The 20,094-nt window shown below is 40.8% G+C and overlaps 1 protein-coding gene across 2 annotated transcripts; it reads right to left on the bottom strand.

Moving 5' to 3' along the window:
- Window positions 1–633: 633 nt before the first annotated feature.
- Window positions 634–14,286, bottom strand: RBSN (rabenosyn, RAB effector). Of its 2 annotated transcripts, XM_063165104.1 has the most exons (11): window positions 13,937–14,286; window positions 12,559–12,702; window positions 10,647–10,747; window positions 9,998–10,043; window positions 9,742–9,903; window positions 8,606–8,847; window positions 7,721–7,791; window positions 5,971–6,057; window positions 5,445–5,547; window positions 4,940–5,014; window positions 634–4,056 (listed from the first exon to the last, which is right to left on the bottom strand). In XM_063165104.1, exons 1-11 carry the CDS (start codon window positions 14,097–14,099, stop codon window positions 2,977–2,979), a joined length of 2,274 nt encoding a protein of 757 aa, XP_063021174.1. In that variant the 5' UTR covers window positions 14,100–14,286; the 3' UTR covers window positions 634–2,976. The 2 variants fall into 2 exon arrangements, with proteins under 2 accessions (XP_063021174.1, XP_063021175.1); XM_063165105.1 differs by lacking the exon at window positions 5,971–6,057.
- Window positions 14,287–20,094: the final 5,808 nt, after the last annotated feature.

Below are 20,094 nucleotides of genomic sequence, written 5' to 3'. Positions count from 1 at the left end.
AAGTACTGCAGGTCATTACTGGAAAACAAAATTAATAGTCTTATTTCTTATTCATGCCTGCAGGTAGTCAATTATGGCAAAACTAAGATCATGTTTTCTTTGGGATAGAGTGGCTAGACTAAAAAGTTAAATCTTAAAAGTACCACAGAATTCCATAATTTGTAGAAAGTGGTGCAAAAGTCCATATTGTACCAACTAAAGACAGACAAATGATAATATAACTCCAGTCTCAATTGAACTTTCCTAATTTATGTAGTTATGAATCAGAAACAGTTCAGAGTCTCATTTCCAGGAAGATACAACTTTTGCAGTTGATACTGCAGCTCTGAGAAGCACTGATCAAGTCGGGAATATCAGCAGGAAAGGAAAATGGGAAAATTGGTGTATAAAAGGCAAGTTTTACAATTACCAAAAAACCCCTTTCTGAATCACTACAGTTTCTGCCTCACCAATTACACCATCCCTGTAATATGTATAAACATGATAGATTGTACTCTACTCTACAGACCTTTACGTCAGGCTTATATGTACAAGTCACTGTAGAACTGTATTGCAGCATTTCTGAATTAGTTGAATACAAAATTTCACACTGCTGCAAGCATCCTGTACAAATTGCCAAGAACAAACACAACACAAAATAAACACGTTGTTTTATTTCATCTCTTTACAAAGTTTTCATACGGAGTAGTGCATGCAGTTGTAACAAAAGTCGATGCTTATTAGTTATTGAGCTTTATGCTTAACTCATCTTCATTCCCTTGTGCCTTGCAAGCCACACAACAGTCCCTATACCAGCAAAGGTCTTCACATTAGAGGTGAAGACCATTCTTATTAGGTGTCTAGTCTATCACAGTTAACACTGACAAAGATCATGAGGTATCCTAGTCTGTTACCTGCTTGTAAAAATAATGTATTACATATACAATAAGAATACTGGTATTAGTGTATTAGCCAGAAAATATAAACAAGGCAGGATAGTTTCAACCAGGATAAAACCACTTTTTAATGAGAAAGCTGTAGCCACTGAAACAGTTTTTCATGTTGATACCTAAAAAAGCATTAGGTTATAGTGCAGGATGCAATCCTCCTGACTAGCAACCAAGTCCGTCCTAAACAAGTGCCTTTTACTATCTCTTAGATAATTCCAGGGATTCTGTTTAGTTATCAACAATTTTTGCTGCCTTCATGAATCTGGTGCTAAGCACCTATGTTCTGTCAAGACCTTTAAGAATCCTGTGTTCTTCTACTTGGTGCAAAATAAAACTTGGGGACTAAATCAGCTCTAAGAAAACATCAGTATAAGAACTTCATGGTCTTAAGCCAACCTCTGCTACACACCTTTTAAATCCAGAATTAGGCTACACCAGACAGACCATCAGGCATGCTTGACTGGCTGGTATGAGCTACTTCAACCCCTTGCTAGTTGTAGTAATTGAGGATATAGATGGTTTGGTCTTTTTAAACAACAGTTCCACAAGTCCCTACCTCCATTTACTCACAGCTAGGAACCAGAGTTCCTGCTCTTTAGGTAACAGAGTTACTTGTCTCTAAAATCTTAAGCAGTGTTGGGGTTGCAGCTATGCCAATATCAGAGACATGATTAAAAGATATGTCCCATTCCACAGAATTTCATGCTTCTGAGTAAGGACACTATTGTTAGTGCTATACAGTGTGATCTGCCTGATTTTCCTCTATTTCAGTTCTAAATAAACCCTTTAAGATTAACTCACCACCACCACTCCTGCAAACAGTGATTCCTGCTGATGGGTCTGTGCCTCTCAAAGATAAAAATCAAAGCAGTTAGATTCCATCTTTCTCAAAAACCCTGCATTTGCCCAGCTGTAGGTCCTCCTGCATCACAGGTACTGGCTGTCACTAGGTCATCCCTCAGGCCACAGGATAACAAGAGGTCTGCAATCTGAAGTTCCTTATTTAAAATAGGTATGCCTCATTTTCATAAAAACCGAGGGGAATGTAACATGAGAGAGAATTGCCATTTGGCACTATTGCAGCCAGACTTTGTCTCCCAGCTTTCACAAAATTCCAGTGGCATCTCAGCTTTCCATTATAAAGAAAATTTTTTGTTGCTTGGGTGCTACAAAATATTCCACTCTCAAAAATATAACAAACATGATCATTCTGTCACCCAGAGGATTTAAAGGAATGTGTAGATTCCATAATGTAATAAGCAATTGGAGGTTCACCCTTTATATTACAGATAGAAGTGTTGCTGGCCTGATGCTCCTTTCCCTGGAAATAAGCAAATGCTTGCTCCCTCATGAGCAGGCCTGAAGCCAGCATGATGCTACAACACCATCATTTTCGCTCAGAGCAAATGGGAAACCAGAAGTGATGAAGCATTCAAATTTTACTTGGGAATCTTTATACAGATACTAAAAAGTTACTCATACTAAGATCAGTTAGAAAGTTTTTCTCAGTCTTAAGATCCCTTTTATGTATTGATTAGCACTGCATAAACTTGATCTGTGAGTCTGTACAGTCAGCACCCAGAGCATCACAGTAGCTCTATAACAACACATTGCCAGGGTCAGGAGAAGATGAAGAAGTTTTAGAAAAGTTTTCATCTCTTTTTAGTCAAAGCCACACGTGAAAGGCCAACACTACAGCAGAAAGCAGGAAAGAGGGCAAACTAATATTCCAACCACTTCCACATCATAGTTCCCTATTACCACTTAACCCCTGGACCAAAATAAGCATTCAGTAAGACTAGTTAGCATTAAAAAGTGCTGTAAAAAGTTATTTTAAAATTTCTTACTCTAAGCTTTCAAGACCAGCAGCATTCCTCAGTGATTCTTTCTTCAAGACTGTGTAGTAGTGGCTATGTCTAAATGAAAGTGCTTTAAAGTCAGGATTTTCCCAATTCCCTCTTGTGATCTGTACTTCTGTCTGTAAGTATCTGCTTTACTTTCCCATATTTAACAGCAGACTGAATTATTACACAACCCTATTGCTGCTTCAGCAGTTAGATTTCTCTTTCTGCTTTGCTAAGGTGTGTTTCAGTTCCTTTAAGTTCTCTGTCAGTACCTCCACCTCATCCAGTCGTCCACTATGTTTGGCATCAAATATATAAGCTTTAATATTATCTATCTGTTGGAGAAGCAGCTCTTCCTCTATAGCCTCCTCTCCAGAGATCTCACTGCCATCTTCCACTTCAAAGGGATTGATAGAGGATCCCTCTTCAAATGGATTCCCTGAATTCCAACTGCCCCCAGGCTTTTCAAATGGATTTTCATCCTCTTCAAAGGGGTTTGAAGTACTGCCAGGTGCTCCATTACTTTGTTCATCCTCCTCCTCACTTTCAAATGGATTATATTCTTTTTTATCACTTTGCTGAGCTGTGTTAGAGAAAGAAACGACTGGAGAGGTGTCTTTGGCAAATGGATTAGCAGGATCTTCTACTTGAGGGGTATCTGCTTCATCCTCAAAGGGGTTTAGACAGGCTGGCTGATCACGGTCTTTGTCACACTGTGGGACATTCTGGGGTTTGAGTGTGAAGGTTGAGTGCTCTTTTGCTGGCAGCTGCTCAACAGGAGTTTCAAAACTTGTGTCCCCTTTGATCCAAGTAACATCCAAATGCTGTTTGACTTCTCTGAAGTCTAAGGAGCGTGTCCTTGAATGCTGAGACATGAATTTATGGTGCTCTCTTTCCCACTCTTTTTCACGAAGGACCTGAAGTTCCTCCCTCTGTATCTCCTCCTCTTCTGCTTGTTTTTTAGAAAGCTCAATAGCTTTCAGAGTTTGTTGTTGATCATATTCATCCTGAAGCTGCATCAGGTTCTCTTGCAATGTATGGACCTCATCTATCCTATTAGCTGCCTTTGCTTGCTTAATAAAGGATGTGATATTGTCAATCTGCTGAAGAAGTGGGTCTGCTCTCTCGCTCTCTCTCGAAATGCTAGATGTGGGCAACCAGCCTTCAGATTTTTTGACTGTTCCTTTTTTTATGTGAGTTTCATCACCATTAACTGCAGATGCAGATATGGAGATAAACTCCTTCTGCTTTTCCTCTTGTCTTCCCTGTGCTTCAAGAGCAACCTAAACCAAAAAACATGTAGTAATAAAACACTGCAAGCTTGAAAAATTTCATTCTAAGTATCCATAGGTACAAGTTAGCTGATCTTAAGACATTGTTGGCTGACGCTTAAAGGGATCAGCTGCCATTTTGGTTACTTTGCAGAAGATTCTTACTTTCATACCATTCCTTACATGTTTCCCTTGAGTTTGTGATGATACTGATGAAAAACCACAACATCTGCCTCTACAAACTTGAGGGAAACTAGGAGCAACAATTCTCTTTATAGAGGAAAAAAAATGCCTAATGCAGCTGTGCAAAGAGTGGTCTAGATTGATCTGGACATCAATCATATCACACAGAACATCAGTTTTTAAGGTCACTGAATCACTGGCTTTTGGAGTGGGATTATTCTAATTTCTCAACTTATACTTCAAGATGAAGTTGGCTTTAGTTTATAATTAAAGATATTCTCCCTCCTAAAGGAAAAAAAACCTCTCTCCCTGCAGAGGCATCCTTATTCTAGTATGTTCTTTCCCACCAACAAAAGAATTTTCCAAATTCTACTTATGTGAGTGAATTCCTGAACACAATTTCGAAGTCAGTATAAACTAACACACTAACTTCAGAGCTTACTCTGCACACACTGCAGCAGAAACAGCCCATGCACCCAACTCCCTGCTGCTTCCTAGAAATGTCCACCTTTGTGCCCACCTACTTCTGTTCTGGGAAGAACAAAGCAGCAGCTAGGCAAATCCCTGATAAAGGGGATGGGACAATATGCATGAAAAAATAAAAAACTGAAATCCAGTGTTGAAGGCAGCGACTCATATTCCCACATAGCTCCCAGGCTTGTATCTAAGAGAAAGCCTGAAACAAGATGTAACAGATCCCAACCTGTCTTACCATATTCAGTCTTCTCTTCTTCAGTTCTTCATACTGATCCTTAGTTGGCAGGGACATTAGGCCAAGCAGTTTTTCCTGGCAAAAATTGAAATATTTACAGCATTGCTTGCAGGTATTCAGCCCATTTTTCAAGTCCTTTAGAAGAGAGATACTACCAGCAGAAACCCCACAAACACATCAAAGATGCTTCTACACTGCAGTCCCTGCTGCAGGTCTCCACACATCTCTGCTGCCACACCTGCACTGCTGTGTGGGCTCATACCTCAGCAAGAGGAAGAGCCAAGGCTCACACACTTCTTGGGTTCCCCAGGCGCAATGCTGCTCTGAGTGAAAAATCTGTGTTCAAGACAGCTTATTTAAGGCTATCATAAGTCATTAGGAGAACTACAGAAAATGTATAGAACTAAGGCCCCTGTCAAAATAGTTTCAAACCACAGGGATGCCTGGCAAAGAAGAGAACACAATCTAAAATGTACATTCATCTCACAGCATATGCTCTATTCACCTGAACAAAAAGTGTAGCTGAATATCTTATCATTCGCTGAAGTTGTAGTATTTTAGGATGAGGTTGAGGATCTTCGTGCAAGCCTAGACTCAAAATCTTCTTACTGAATCAAAGAAAACATACAGCTTCATCAGTTCAAAAACAAAATCAGGAAAAATGCCACAAAAGTGGAGAGACAATATTGGATCAAAAACTTCTGATGTTCTTTTAGATAAACAGTTTTGGATATTACAATTTGCAACACTTTCCACTCTCAGCCTTAGAAAAACAAAGAAACCAAAACAAACAATTCCTTTCCCCTCAATGGTGCTGCTACTTGTTTCCTCTATGCTTATTCTTCCCGAAGAGAAATGCATGAATTTTAAGGCTGGAGAAGAAGTAGAAATCAGTGGTGTACAGGAACAGCATCTACCTTTTCAAATGCTCTTTAAAACTGAGCAGACATATTGATCATCCATATAATCATTTAAGTCATAACAGAGATACATACATGCTGGGGGGAAAAGGGAGAGAGACAATCTTTTACCTTAACGCATCTATAAATTCATACATTTTTTGAATCTCCACCCTCAAGTCATTAGCATGATCAAGGTTGTAGGCTGACTCCCCAGCACTAAAGAATAAACAGAACTTTACTGTAAGTCATGCATCCAGTTAACAACATGTACAACACTACTAGTTATCCAAGATGACCAAGATTCAACAATGATAAGAACTGCTAACAATAAAGGGCTGAATGATTTTATTTCAAGCTCATGTTTAAAAAAACTTTTTTTAAAAAAAAGTGGAAAATTATAATAATTTTGCAAACATAAACACTTCATAGAAGATAACTGTATTTATGATTAAACACAATTATTTAATAATATATATAAAATTATTATTACTTATATATTATTACTTACTACTCTAGGAGAAACTGTATTCTAACACAAAAATGCCACTCCAAAGTAATATCTAAAATATACATATGCTTAGCAAATGTATCTATTTTGTGGGGATTTCTTTCCAGACAACTTGGTGGGAAAAATCTCTAAGTAACTAACTACATCATTAAAGCACAATAGTTACCTCCACTAGCATTTGTCAGAAAGCAAAAGACTATGCTGGACAGGGTGTAGTATTTAAAATGCCTGTCAATGACTGACCATATGGGGATACAATTATTACAGGCACTTTACTAGAGTCGCCACTTTATTGATAAAACAAACTAGGACTTAGTGGGGAAAACTCTTCATGAGTTTTTAGTTTCCCTGTCCTTTTATATCACAAAAATAAATTATAAGCATCACTTCCTCAAAAGCAACTTTGCTATCCACAGGATTCTGATTTCCAGGACACACTACTAGTCAGAAATCTTTAATTTCACCCATAACAAGCCTGTTGTTTTCTGACATTTACTTCTATTATCCAAGACATCTGTATTTTTACTTTTCTCCAGCTGCCAAGCCACATAACCCAATCTGTCATGAACTCATGACAAAAAGCAGTAACATCTTAGCAGGTTTTTCACCTTCTGTACTTCCTCCTATTGTGAGGAGTGTTTTTACAACCATGCTCGTTACTAATTTTTCTACAATCATTAGATCTAAAGGACAGGTATAGCAGTATTTATTAACTTCAACTTTTCAAAAGGAAATGCTTCCTATCAAAGACCAATGCATGTATTTCTCTCACTATATGAGCCAAAATTATAACCTGGCAACCTCTTGCAGATAGAGCTGGAGAGACTTAAGTTACCCCGGTCAGGGAATAGTACTGTGAGAAATTACACACAAAACTGAAACATAGGATTGTTGCTTAACCACTGCAGCACAAGGTACCCAGCTACACGCAGAACAACTGCCAGGTGAAGGTGCTTTACACAGAACAGAAGTGTTCTAATGATCTGCTGCTGCTAGCACTCCTTGGAAGCCAAAGCATCCCAGCTGAGGACAGCAACAGCTTACTGCAGCTGTTTTGAAGAGGCTCATTTACACAGTAATTGCAAGCCCTGTACTTCCCTTTTTTGCAAAGATGATGTGTCAAAGTACGACAGCAATGCCTCACTGGGAAGTGGCTTTAAAAAATTAACTGCTCAAACAACATACTCCTCTGTATGTTACCATTAATAATTAATTCAGTACTAATTTGTTGAAGAGCATCCAGAAGACAACAGATAATAAAGCACTGATTTTTTCTTTAAAGTTACACACTCCTACAGCCTTAGTACACCACTTCCTTACTACCTCTCACACTTGGAGGAAAAATACATGTTAGCCAGCAATGGGACTTACTTTAGTGATTCTGCCATCCTTATGTATTCTGGTGCCTTCTGGTCCACCTTCTCCATGCAGAGTCGGAGTTTCTTGTTATAATATTAAAACAAAATGTATAAAAAAAGAATTGACATTAAAATACTAATGCAAGAACTTGTTGACGTGAATCTTTTCATGCTGCTTGTGCAGATTTGAAGTTAACCAGGTTGAAAGGCACTTTAACTGTTCAGGATGAGAAGACTCTCCAGTTATCTCCAGAACACATATGGCATTGTCAGGAACAGAGAAAGACTCACTGTACCCCTACAAGGTGGACTTTGAATCTTGAAGCTGTTTGAATGGCTGACTTGGACAACTTCTAGCCTTACCTCTCTTCACCAACAAGAGCACCAACAAAAACTCTAATTAATACTAACCAGGGGAGCTTGTGAACTCTACTGAAAAGGTATCTGGTGATCATCAGTACCTGCTGCGAAGCATTTGAATGTAATGTTGATAGAGATGGTTCAAAAAATGCATTTCCCATCAGTGTAAGGACTGATGGCAACAGTGGTGACGTCAAGTTCCAGTGCAGCCCAGCTATCAAATGCACAGTATATCACTCACTGGTTTAAACAAGTTCACAATTTTAAGAGAGAGGCATGTCTGAACTACTAGCTCCAGATGATGAGAATGAAGATGCATTTTAAAAATACGTGGGAAGCTAATGTGGGCTATAAATACTATATTGAAATTGATCCCAACATTTCAGATATGTCTTTGCTACATGGCATGAACACCCAATGGTCTCTTCTAATACAAGTCAGTATTAAGTCATAGAGTTTAGACATAAGGTAACAAGCCAAAAGTCAAATACTGACCATATATGCAGACATATATGCTGTAGCACAGAGCTTGACTTACCTCATAGAGTTTCACAATCTCTGGTGTGTATTCTTTCTCATCAATCTGTTGCTCTCTTTTCAACAGGGTGTCTTTGCAGTGCTGACAACAACGTATTTGTTCATCATCCTTCTCATCCAGAACAGAGTTCACGCTGCTTATACTGCTAATGCTGCCACGGCGGGAGCCGTGGACACTGCTGGGTGAGGAGTTTGGGCTTGTATGAGAACCCAAGGCCTCTCTGCTGGCACTAGTCAGTTTGCCTGAAAGTTATACACATGTAATTTCACAGTAACTGGAAAAGCCAACAGATTTTACCAACACAAACAAACTGCCCTTTAACATAAACTTTACATTCAGGTGGTACTAAAAAACTAAGCTGAAACAGTCTGCTGAAAGACATGCAAGGATTGCATGACAACCATGACTGCAAGTCAGAATTTGGGTCTTCACTGCAAATCTTGTTGTATTTAAAACTAGCTAGAGAGCAGACTGTTGAACATCACCGACATTGCTTATGCCTGCAAGCATTCTCATGTTTGAGCCTGCACAGTCACAAAACAATGTGTAGAACAGGTATGATAATGGCATCCAGGCATTGTGCTTGCACACTCTGAAAAGCACAGTTAATGTCATTTATCCCCACAGAACATACAGTCTGCTCTCCAGTGCAAGATGAGAAAGATAAAAGTTTCCAGTGGTTCTTAAAGACCTACACATAAATTTCCCTAAGTTGCTGTCCAGAGGTCTAACATTTGGACAACACAGACAAAACTGGAAAAATCCAAAATATTGGAACCTTGGCAGGTCCTAAAGCTAATAGCTCCATAGTTATAGTACTCAGTAGAATAAATAATACTTATATTTACCAGGAGTTTCTATTTTTTTACTTCTTAGTATTTTTTTATTTACTATTATGACTATTACTTCTAGTAAATTTTTCAGTGTTATGCAACACTTCCAAATCTGAAGAACAGAGAAAAAGAGTGGAGAAATAATTCCTTGTATTGTGCTTCACAGGCAAGAGTCTGCATGAAACTGAATGGAAGTTTTCTGCAGAGCCAGACTATTAGAAGCATATTTTTTTCTAATGGCAAAAAGCCAGGATGCACCCAAAGTGAGCTAAGAAAACAAAGAATTAACTCTTAAGTACTTACTTGCCAAAGGAAGACTGACAAATTGCATGCACTTCTTGCACATAATAGACCCACAAAGGCGGCAGTGGTGACGTCGGTTTCGGATACTGAACTTACTGCCACAGTCTGGGCAAAATGGAACATCCTGATCACTGACCCAAGGCACAACAGACTTCTCTATAGCTGTGAGCAGAAATATACACCACATAAGTGTTCAATTGATTCCTCAGCTGGTTAGTCTATAGGGGCAAATAGTCTCAGATAAGCTGACACTAACCTCTTATTTTAGCTGACTCAGTGTTTGCTCTGTCAAATGATGTCAGCTGGTTGAAGATAAATATATTCAAGAAGATTATACTTTTGCACGGAAAAAACCCAACACAACTCAGCCCAACAAGAAAAAGAAACCTGTTTTTTTTTAAGAGAGAGGAGTTTCAGCTGGTTTGACACCAGACTTATGCAACTTTCATTTTTTTTCTAATTCCATATTCATACCAGTGCTAAACAATGACTTATCAAACCTGTACAAATCAGGACATTTTGGACATAATCTTTTGCAGCCAACATAACTGCATCTGAGCCAAAATGCAGGTGTACCATTGGCAGATTTTGAAGAATGAAAAGCTGGAAGAATAATGATAAAAATATTGGGGAGCAATTTAGTGAAGTAAACATGGAGAAAATAAAACAGGAGAACAAATGGCTCTTGAAGCATGTGAAAGTAGCATCTTCAGCTTGAAAATGGTGCATAGAACCAGAAATAATACCCATGGCACAGAGTCAAATCATGCACAGTTCTCAAGGTAATGCATAAAGAGAGTCAGAGTTTAGGACCTTTTATAAAATGTATTCATACTGAAATAGCTTTTTTTTTTTAATCTAGGAAACATTTAGAAGGCTGGAATATCAAGAAGCACCAAATTTACCTTTTCTAACCTGATTATTAACTTATTGACTTCAACTACATAGTGATCAATCCTGGCTGCTCGGTGTTTCTTGAATTCAGAAAGATGGCTTCTCGTAGCACCTGCAGGGATAACAGAAAGTTGTCCTGATCACCCAAGTACTCTGTATGGATTAAAATGCCACTTGAAAGACAGATGTCTCTTCTTTTCACCCTTATCATGTTCAAATTCAATTTTAAAGACACATTGGAACCCTACATTTTCACAGTGTTGTTGTAAATAAAACATGCTAGTCAAAGCCTAATATTCAGGCTAGCAATAAACAGTGGTTTACTTCTACTACAGAAAACAAGCAGCACTGTGTTAAAAAGAAAATCTGCAATAATTTTTTTTCTCCATCTTCATTACATTTACAATTACATTTGGTAAGCTGTTACCTACTAGCAGCGTTCTCAAAACCAGCTCCCTTTAGTTTCCTGGCTACATGTTGAGCAAAGGAAAGAAGCACACCCAAGGATTACTGAAGGTCTATGCAGCAGCAGTTTTGTTTCAGATTTCTGATCATCTCTAGACCTTTAGGGGCCTGAACCAAATCCTTGATGAGAGTTTAGATTTGCAGAAAACTGTTCACCAAGTATTGAAAAGAACTATACAGCATCATCTCTAAGATATCTACAATTCATAGTCAATAATATTGGTTTAAGATTACTCCTTTTCCAAGCAAGGTGGATGAGGTATTAAAAATCAAACTTACAGACAAAAAACTAAAGACCCCAAACTAACCAACCAACCCAAAAAAATATCTTTCTTCCAGCTGGCAAAATTCAAAATCAGATGTTACTTTTTGCTACAACCTATGTAAATGTAAGAATCTCACTTCCTCATGCTAACGGGGTAACCAAAAATCTCCAAAGATGCATTCATAGAAGCAAAAGAGTCCCTCTGGGTCACTGATTTAAGCCACTACTTTGGAGACACAATCCCTTTCACTGCTCCATCAAATCACATGCCAAAATCTCTATGGTTTATCTTCTCAACGCTCATCAGAAAGCAGTTCTCACTTCTCTAATGTTCATAAACCTTCTCCCTAAACTTATTCTTAGCTAATATTTACACTATGATTGCTGTTCAGATAGTTACAAAGTCAAAAGTAAAGAAATATACAGAACTCAGACCTTGCAGACCCAAAGGACTCAGTCCTAGTTTGGCAGCACCATAGTGGAAATTTTTCCATGATCCACAAAAGATGGTGCTGCTTCCTTCTCCAAAAATAACCATGGTATTTCAGTTATAGTACAAGCAACTGCCAGTAGCAGTATTTATAATTACAGGCTCAGTCAATATCCTTGAAATTCTACAAATGTAGATTTATATTCAGAGGAGTGGAGTTTGTTTGTTGTTTGGTTTTATAACTTGGTCATTTTAAAGTGAGCCCCCTTTTAATAAGAGGTGATTGCCACCGCAAATCCAAGGAAAAAAAGTTTAAATAGATGGATAATCTTTGTGTTGAACATGCAAACTAACAGCTACTTTAAGTGTAGCCCAAAAGCTAGAGATTTTATACACTTATAACTTAGCTCTTAATTAGTGGGTTTTCTGTTTTGTAAAGTCAGAAGATGAAGCTAGCTGCACAGAGGTAAACACAGACTAAGCAGATCTCAGCAGAACAGCAACAATGACATGACTAACAGCTCCCTGAAGGGGAGTTTGGGTACTGATTCTATACATGTCTTCTCTTCTCCCCATTAACCATGTTTTACCCACACTCCACCCAATGCAAATAGGCTGCTCAGTCAGTGTGCAAACCATAACCCCTGCTAGCGAATCCAGTGAAGCACAGACACAATTCCAAGCCACTTCAGCAATAATGTAGCACTTTCCCGACTGAGTCCAAAACTTATCCCCACTGTGTATTGCTTCCTAGCTCTCCTACCTACTTCCTGAGGCTCCCACATGTATGGATCTACTCCACCATAGCTGAATGACTCATATCGTTCCTGAGATCCAGAATCAGTTCTGTCATCATCTTCTTGTTTCAGCAACTTCTTCTTTGCTCTTTTGGCCTTCTGGACTAAATCTAAAAAAAATAAACCCAAGTTATCTAACATATCAGGTAGGCACCAAATATTTCTCATGTGAAGCCAGTATAGAATATTCCTCGTCTTTTAGCAGAAATATTTTTCCTGGATAAATTTATGCTCAAAATATTCTTAGAAGAAAAATGAAGTCCAGAGCACCACAGACGACACAAAATGCTCTCTGTTGTCTGTCATAAAGCAGCATGAGGTCCTAAGGACAAGAGAGAAGACCGTTGTCAGACTTCACTGTAAAACAGTAACATATCTTAAAGTACGGTACCTGTCTCACTGCATGGGGCATCATACAGTTTTATCTTAATTCTCATAATTCCCTATTATTTTCTTCAGATTCAAGAATGTTCAACACATGCCTTGTCTTATTGCACAAGCTACCAATTTCAGTGTGCTTGTAACAGTCCAGTGTTAGGGTTAGGGTTTCACCAAGAAAATTAGTTAATACTTCAAAAATCTATCTCAAGAGGAAAAAAAAAAAGAAATAAAGACTGCCAGGCCACTACCTCCAGCATACTAAAACCAGAGTTTGCAGGAACCACAGAGAATTTTCACTAGATTTTAAACATTCTTCTCTCAATATAAAATGACATTGTCAATACAAAATGACATTGGGTACACAAGGGAGTAAAATAAGGGAAGTATCTTAGTAAAACAAAATTCAAAGAGATTTTCCAAACATTACTGAAAGGTGGAAATCCATAACAGATATGGAGCACTCCCAGCATCTCCTGCTAGCTCCACCATCCACATACTTTACCATGTAACAACAGTTCTTAACTTCACACTTTAACTGCAACCACAGTTTTATCTACTGTCAAAACAAGAAGTTATTGAACTGGAACCTGGCAAGTACCAGAGATTCTCCATATTCTCCACAGTCTTCAAGTAATTCTTGGGTGTTCACTGGGTTAGTATAATTTTGAGTTTTCTGATAAATAAAAAACCCAAAAAGGTCAATAGCAAAAATTGTGCATAAAATCAAACATTTGAAGAGCAACGCCTGTTAGCCCCTGCTTTAGAATCAATTTATGGAAAGTATCGGGAGAAGGTGAATACTGTGCTTGGCCCAAGGAGATTTACGGAAGAATGGAATTGCATACCTGGCCTGTAACTCCCTTCAATTAATATTTTATTGTTGTCAGACATTTGGGAGCACTCGAAATACGAGCAGGGATTTCCCACGGCCAAGCCGAACGCGTTTACCGCGGCCACCCTTACTTCGGAGCTGCGCCCTGACGTCCCGGTCTTCGCCCGAGTGCTGCTCCTCGTAGTGCGCCTGGAGCTGCCGGAACGCCTGGAGATCCTTCAGGCACAGCGGGCACAGGAAGCCCTCGCGCACTTCGGTCGGGTCCTCGAAGGCCGCCGGGCAGCCCGACGCCATCGCGGCCGTGCGCGCTGCCCTCAGCGGCTGCTGGGATGCGGGGGCCGCATCGTCATCAGGCACTGCCTGAAACGAACCAGGCCAGGGCCGTGCGACCGGCGGCGCATGAAAGAAGGCAGAAGGCCCCAGGCTGGGCGCAAGCCCCTCCAAGGGTTCCCCTTCCGGTCCCTCCCGGTCCCTTCCGCGGCCCCGCGCAGGCCCCGCCCAGGGCAGGAGAGAGGCCGCGCAGGGAGATGGGCGGGGCTTGAGGCGCACCGCCCGCCGGGGGAGAGGCCGCTGAGGGCTGCTCCGCCCGCCTGAGGGTCCGTGGCCCAGCGACAGCCCAGGGACGGCCCGGGAAACGCCCGGGGCAGGGCCTGTCTCACGTCAGCGCCCGGGCGGCCGGTGACTGTCTACAAAGCAGGGCGGCCGCGGCCTGTCCCGGCTGCCGGGAGCGGCAGAGCGCGGCTGAGGGCGGGGCGGGCGCTGAGCCATCGATGAGAGGAAAGGGCGGGGACAAGGAGGGCTCGTCCGACACGGCGGGGAGGCTGCCGAGCGCCGAGCTATCGATGTTGGTCGGGAGCGGACGCGGAGGGCCGGCCGCGTGATGGCTGTCTCTTCTGAGGCCAGGACCGCTCGCTGTATCCAGCCGCCTTGCAGTAGGCCCCGGTAACGGGCCCGCAGAGCTGCGGTGACAGAGTCCTCACCAGGACGGGACGGTTCTGTCATGTAGGGGACACACGTCCCGCCGCCGCCCCTTCCCGCCCCGGTGCCCTGGGACCGTTCCCACAGCGCTGAGGGGTCTGTGCTGAGTGTCCTAACCGCTGGGCACGCTCGAGAGGACCACCGCTGCCAACACGCTCCACATTCCCTTTACCAGCCTACCTAATCTTCCTAAAGGAAGTGTCCCAAAACTGCAAACCAGAACAGCCGGTGGCGTATTCAGCCGTAGACGAAGCCCAGGAATCCCACTACTTGCGTCCTGACAAAGATTTGTGTGAATCAACGGCAGGGCATTTCCAGTGTCCCCCTTTCTGATGCCGGCTTTTGTTTAGTCTCAGCTGGCAGCAGTCCCTTCTCTCACACACTCCTAGTCGAATAGAAACAATAGGAGTGTGTGACCACACTTTGGCTTCATGTGTTGGGATTACAAGCTCTTGGAGGCAGAGATTTTTTTGGTGGCAATGCTATTTACACTTGAGTCCTATCCATTAAAGGGGGACTTTGATTCATCATGCCCTGCTCTTCTACCCTCTATATTAAGCCCTTCAAAAGCTTTTCAGCCCGGATCGTGATAGAGTGGGGTGGAAGAGAACCAGCCTGAAGCTCAGCGTCTTCGAGGATTCACCTGCTGTGGTGTCTGGATTTGCTGGAGCCGGGCAGTTTCCTGGTGGTGAGCCATACCTGCGCCACCAAGTGGCACCAGCTGCCTTCGTTGTTGCTTCTTTTGTCCTCGGTTGAGGCCAGTGAGTTTCACTGAGCAGTGAAAGAACACTACAGCGATACACGTGTCTCTAGAAGAACTGCAAGATCCATGTCGCAGAACTTTTAGGGAGGTTTCTGTTGGTGTTTCAGTTTTCTGGTTCCCGTTTCATGTGCTTGATTTGTCACGAATGTGTAGGGAACGGGCATAAAAAGGGGTGGGTGAAGGATGGGAGCCGTGGCGGTCACTAGATGGCACCCCAAGCCCGTCCGGGAGCAGCCTCGGCCGTGCCTTGCGCCCGCGTTCGCTGTAAAGGTTTTTCTCCTGCCGTGGGCTGTGAGCCCTCTTGACCCGGGCAGTCCATCCTGTCTTGCCGTTCCCAGGTAGTAAGAATCAGGTGTGTAAGGAAAAGCGAGGCTGTACAGAACAGCAAGCTGTTTCTTCAGCCCTGTCTCTCCACAGCTTCACTAACTGCTCTATTTCAAAAATAAAGTGTTAAAGGCTAATTAAAGTGGTAAATAGAACAATTGAAGTCTGGTAGCCTCCTGTTGGGATACAAACCATGCAGTGAGGACTGCCTGCAGTGAGTTGTGAGGAGGATGATGGCACGGTGGGGTCTGCACAGGAAATCAAACATTTCACTGTGTCTTCACTTAATTGTGCTCCTTTGCATGTTCTACATTTCACCTCAGATATGAGAACACATCTCACCAAATGAATCTTCTTCAAGTACTGATAAAACACTGTGTAGTGTCAATCACTCTTGAAAAGAGAAATTTAATTCAGCGTTTTTAAAGAAAAATGCCACTTGTTTGCCTGTTTCTGAATATAAGTGGACTTCATCCCTTCCTGAGAAACTCATTCCCCATGAAGTGACTCCACCTCTCAATATGATTTGGGTCTTTATGAGGGTATTAGACTTACTGGAAATATCTCAGAGACAATTAGAGAACTGATACTACAAAGTTAGGCCAGATATAGTGATGTGTGGGAATGCTATCAGTTTCCTCAAAGGGAAATTTGAGTTTGCATATCCCTTAACAGATGTTGAGCACGATCTAGTTTAGTGCTGGTATAAACAAAGACTTTGGCTGCTGTTATTTGGTCAGTCTCATCACACTTCCCCATACAGAGAGTGTTCACAAAGTGAAAACATCCAGATCAATCTATAGCAATTCAGTTTACAGTGCTTCAAAAATTAATTTGTCTTCATCCAGCTAGTTGCAATAGGAAGAGGTATTTGGGGACAAATTAAACCTTACTGCAATTCTACAGGTTCTCTTGGGGGCTTCATTTTATCAGTAATGGTTCACAGGGAATGAATGCAAGCAAACAGTAGCACAGAAGGACTCGCTCCAGCAGTTAAGTTGGACTTGTACTGCCTCATCCTGCCCCTAGGATATAAAAGCTCAGATGACAAAAGCCCACATCTCTTAGGTAACTCCTCTGCCACAGTCAAGGTCCTTTGCAAACAGTAAGAAAGTAAGTGGTAAAATATGTTTGTGAGTTGTGATAACTCTTAACTGTGAATTTTAGGACCTGGTCTGTTGCTAAATTGGTAATTGCTACTGATGTCCAAGAGGAGAAATTTCAGTGGACTGAATTTCGGAATACGGCTGAGAAGGGGGATGCAGTTGGTCCTGTAGCCAAGGCACAGCTCAATCAGAAATATGTTCCAGTTGGCGTCATCTGTGTTCTTCGACTTCTTGTAATACCTTCAGTACTATTTGGAATGTTTAATAAGGGGAATCTGACCTCTGCACAGGCGAGGTAAATGCTAATGATGCCTGTCTACTTCTCAGGGTATTCAAGTGGAATGTTTTTTCACAAACATAGTGAAAAAAAGGTTTAAAATACCTGAAATTTAACAGCATTGAGTTCAGTATAGACTTTCTAAACAGAGTGTAAGCAGAGTGAAAAATCAGACTGTTCTTCAGAATATTCTTTGTATTCCCTAAATATTCCCTAAACAAAACGGTCCCTTAATTTAATTTAATGCTGTTTTCTAAATTTACCTAAATTCAATTTTATAATTTAATGATAGATTTTTAAAAATTAATTTTAAATTTCCTAACATTGAAATAGGTAGCACAAAACTCATCTTACAATGTTAATGATCTTTTTTTTTATTTTATCAGAGAAGATGGTTTGTTTGCTTGTTCAGGTGGATCTGACCTAAAATTTCCTGTATTTTTTCATTTTGTTCAGAGAACTAAAATATTTTCATGTTGCTGTTCATTTTACCAAAGCTCATATATTCAGTATACTCAAGTTGCTTATACTAAACATTTTGATACATAACAAATCTGTTTAATTGGTCTGTGTAGACAGGATAGAAGCTACATTTCCATGCCAAATCCATGATTTTTACTGTGTTTGCAGTCTCATCAATCCAAACCAACAGCCTCATGGTTTGTAAGAGTGGCAGCTTGTTGAGCCCCTTTTATCTGATTTGTTGATTAACTGCTTGGATACCTGCAAGCCAGTCGTCATCTCAAGTTTGTTTGGTCCCTTAACACTGCTGAATAATCTGTCATATTGGTCCTGAGTGCCACGGAGTGGCAGCACTTACATAAAGTAGGTGAATTATAAAGAGGAGAGATGGGAAGATTCAGAATTTCTTTGCATTTACATTTAATTTAATGGTTTAACTGTAAGAGACATACACCACAATGCCTGGATTCCATTCAGGGCTCATTTCAAATGTCAAGTACACCATATTGGGGTGCTGTCTCTTCTAGCCTCTTGTCTTCTCTTTTGTCTACAGGCTTGTGCAGCAACTGATGCCCTTCTTGAAGACAGCATGTCTAAAAGCAATAAGTAGAATACCCCCACCAGTTGGTATTTTATAGGGAAAGATTTATGATTTTTTGTAAGGTTGTTGCTCTCTTTTTCAACACCACTTGCTTGTTCAAAGTGGTGTTTCAACATCACTTGCTCTTTGTCTTGACTGTTTGACTCAGAGAACCTTTCATAAATTCTTACTATATTTTTCATTTGTCTTGACTTTCCTCCTCTTCCTCTTCTTTTTTCACAAAGCTTCTTCAGACACCCCACACAGTACCAGCTTCAAAATCAAGAGGGAATTCATGGTGAAAACATATGCTTCTCTGTGAAAATTACTTTAAATCAACAATCATATTTCAGGCAGACTCTTCAGATCAGTTCCCCTAGTTTTCTATACCAATCAGTCTATGCTGCATCATATTAATTACATCCATTATAGAGAGAAGATGGCAATGAAGTAACTATGGCATGTTGGATTCTCGTTTACCCGCATTCCATTTTGTAGGAGTGTTTGTGCAATCTATGAAGTCCAGATTCCTCCTCTTTCCAATGTGTATGAACAGGAAGAAAGTGAGGAAATGTTAGCTGTAAGTGAGGAAGGTGTTCCTTCAGTCAACCCTTCTGTGGCATACTGCTGTCTTGTCTGGATCACTGGCTGTCAGTTCAAACAACAGTGTCTGAAATAAGCTCAAGAGCTGGTTTCACCCTTTGGCTGGGATCATTCTATTGTATTGGTATCTGAATGCCCATGTGTATCAGAAACAGGTATCCTGCTCTAGTGTACCAATACAATTTATGATCTAGTAACACTCCTCCAGCCAGTGCTCCTCCCATCTTGTGGAAGCAGAGAAGGTGAATTGGCTGGTACCTGACAAATGTTCTTTCTTTTGTTTCCTTCTTAGTCCATATAAGCTGTATTGGTTTCATCAAGGAAACAAAGCACAAATGTCTTCACATAGGTCTAAAAGTAGTCTCAAGGCAGGTACATTAGCTCATTTTTCTCAAGGAGTTTCCCATCTGGTTTTATTGAAAGTCTTTGTGTCCAGCCTTTCCTCATTACCCTGCAGGGGTGTTCACGCTGTTCTTATCAGAAAGGGAAGAGAGGCTTCTGCACTCCAATGCTGATAGTCCACATACCCATTTCCTAGAATCAAAAGGATTTCCCTGTCTTCATTTTTTGTGTCATGTCTCTGTACAATCTAGACTTCACACAGTGTCATCCCTCTTGCATTCTCCACTTGACTTTTTTCAATCATATTTTTTATTTATAACGATGTCCTGACCTGACTGATGCTTTAAAGTTGCAGCTGACCCTTTAATGTTAACTGAGTTACCATGGAAGCAGTGACTCTACTTCAGCTGTGGTGATGATGATGCTGTTTTCAAACTTTCTTCAACTAATGAGCCATTATAAGTAGTAATAAAGTTGTTTGTTGGGGCCACATGTCCCTCGGAAACACTCAGCCCATGCTAATTACTGTAGGTCAGCAAAGAGGTCAAGGCTCATAAGTGTGTGGGAGAGGGCATTGAACGGTAATACTGAGAGGTTTTGAAAATAGTTGCAGGGAATGTTCATTATACAGCTAGTTCACATGAACTTTCTCGACCCATTAAAACCAAAACTCATTTTGAAGACACTTGTAAAATCTGTGCTTTACAAATCAAGCTCCCTTATGTCTCAGTAACTGGTAATAATACCCAGATATATGAAACTGCAGTGGAATCAACAAAGAACTCATCTGTGCATGGTGGGTTTAGTCTCAATTAGAGCTAGAAATGAGATTTTGCATAACTGTGCTGCCACAT

Source organism: Melospiza melodia, chromosome 10 (assembly GCF_035770615.1).
Source record: "Melospiza melodia melodia isolate bMelMel2 chromosome 10, bMelMel2.pri, whole genome shotgun sequence".
NCBI classification, from domain to species: domain Eukaryota; kingdom Metazoa; phylum Chordata; class Aves; order Passeriformes; family Passerellidae; genus Melospiza; species Melospiza melodia.
The sequence above is the reverse complement of the archived record's forward strand: the minus strand, read 5'-3'. Positions and strand labels throughout refer to the sequence as shown.

Bases quoted from the DNA above. Each gene is read 5' to 3' on its own strand.
- RBSN (XM_063165104.1), bottom strand. From the start codon at position 14,099: ATGGCGTCGGGCTGCCCGGCGGCCTTCGAGGACCCGACCGAAGTGCGC. The intron at 12,703-13,936 runs GTAAGGGTGGCC...TATTTTTTTTAG, and splicing joins CGTCAGGGCGCAGCTCCGAA to ATTTAGTCCAGAAGGCCAAA. The intron at 10,044-10,646 runs GTAAATTTGGTG...ATCTTCAACCAG, and splicing joins TAATAATCAGGTTAGAAAAG to CTGACATCATTTGACAGAGC.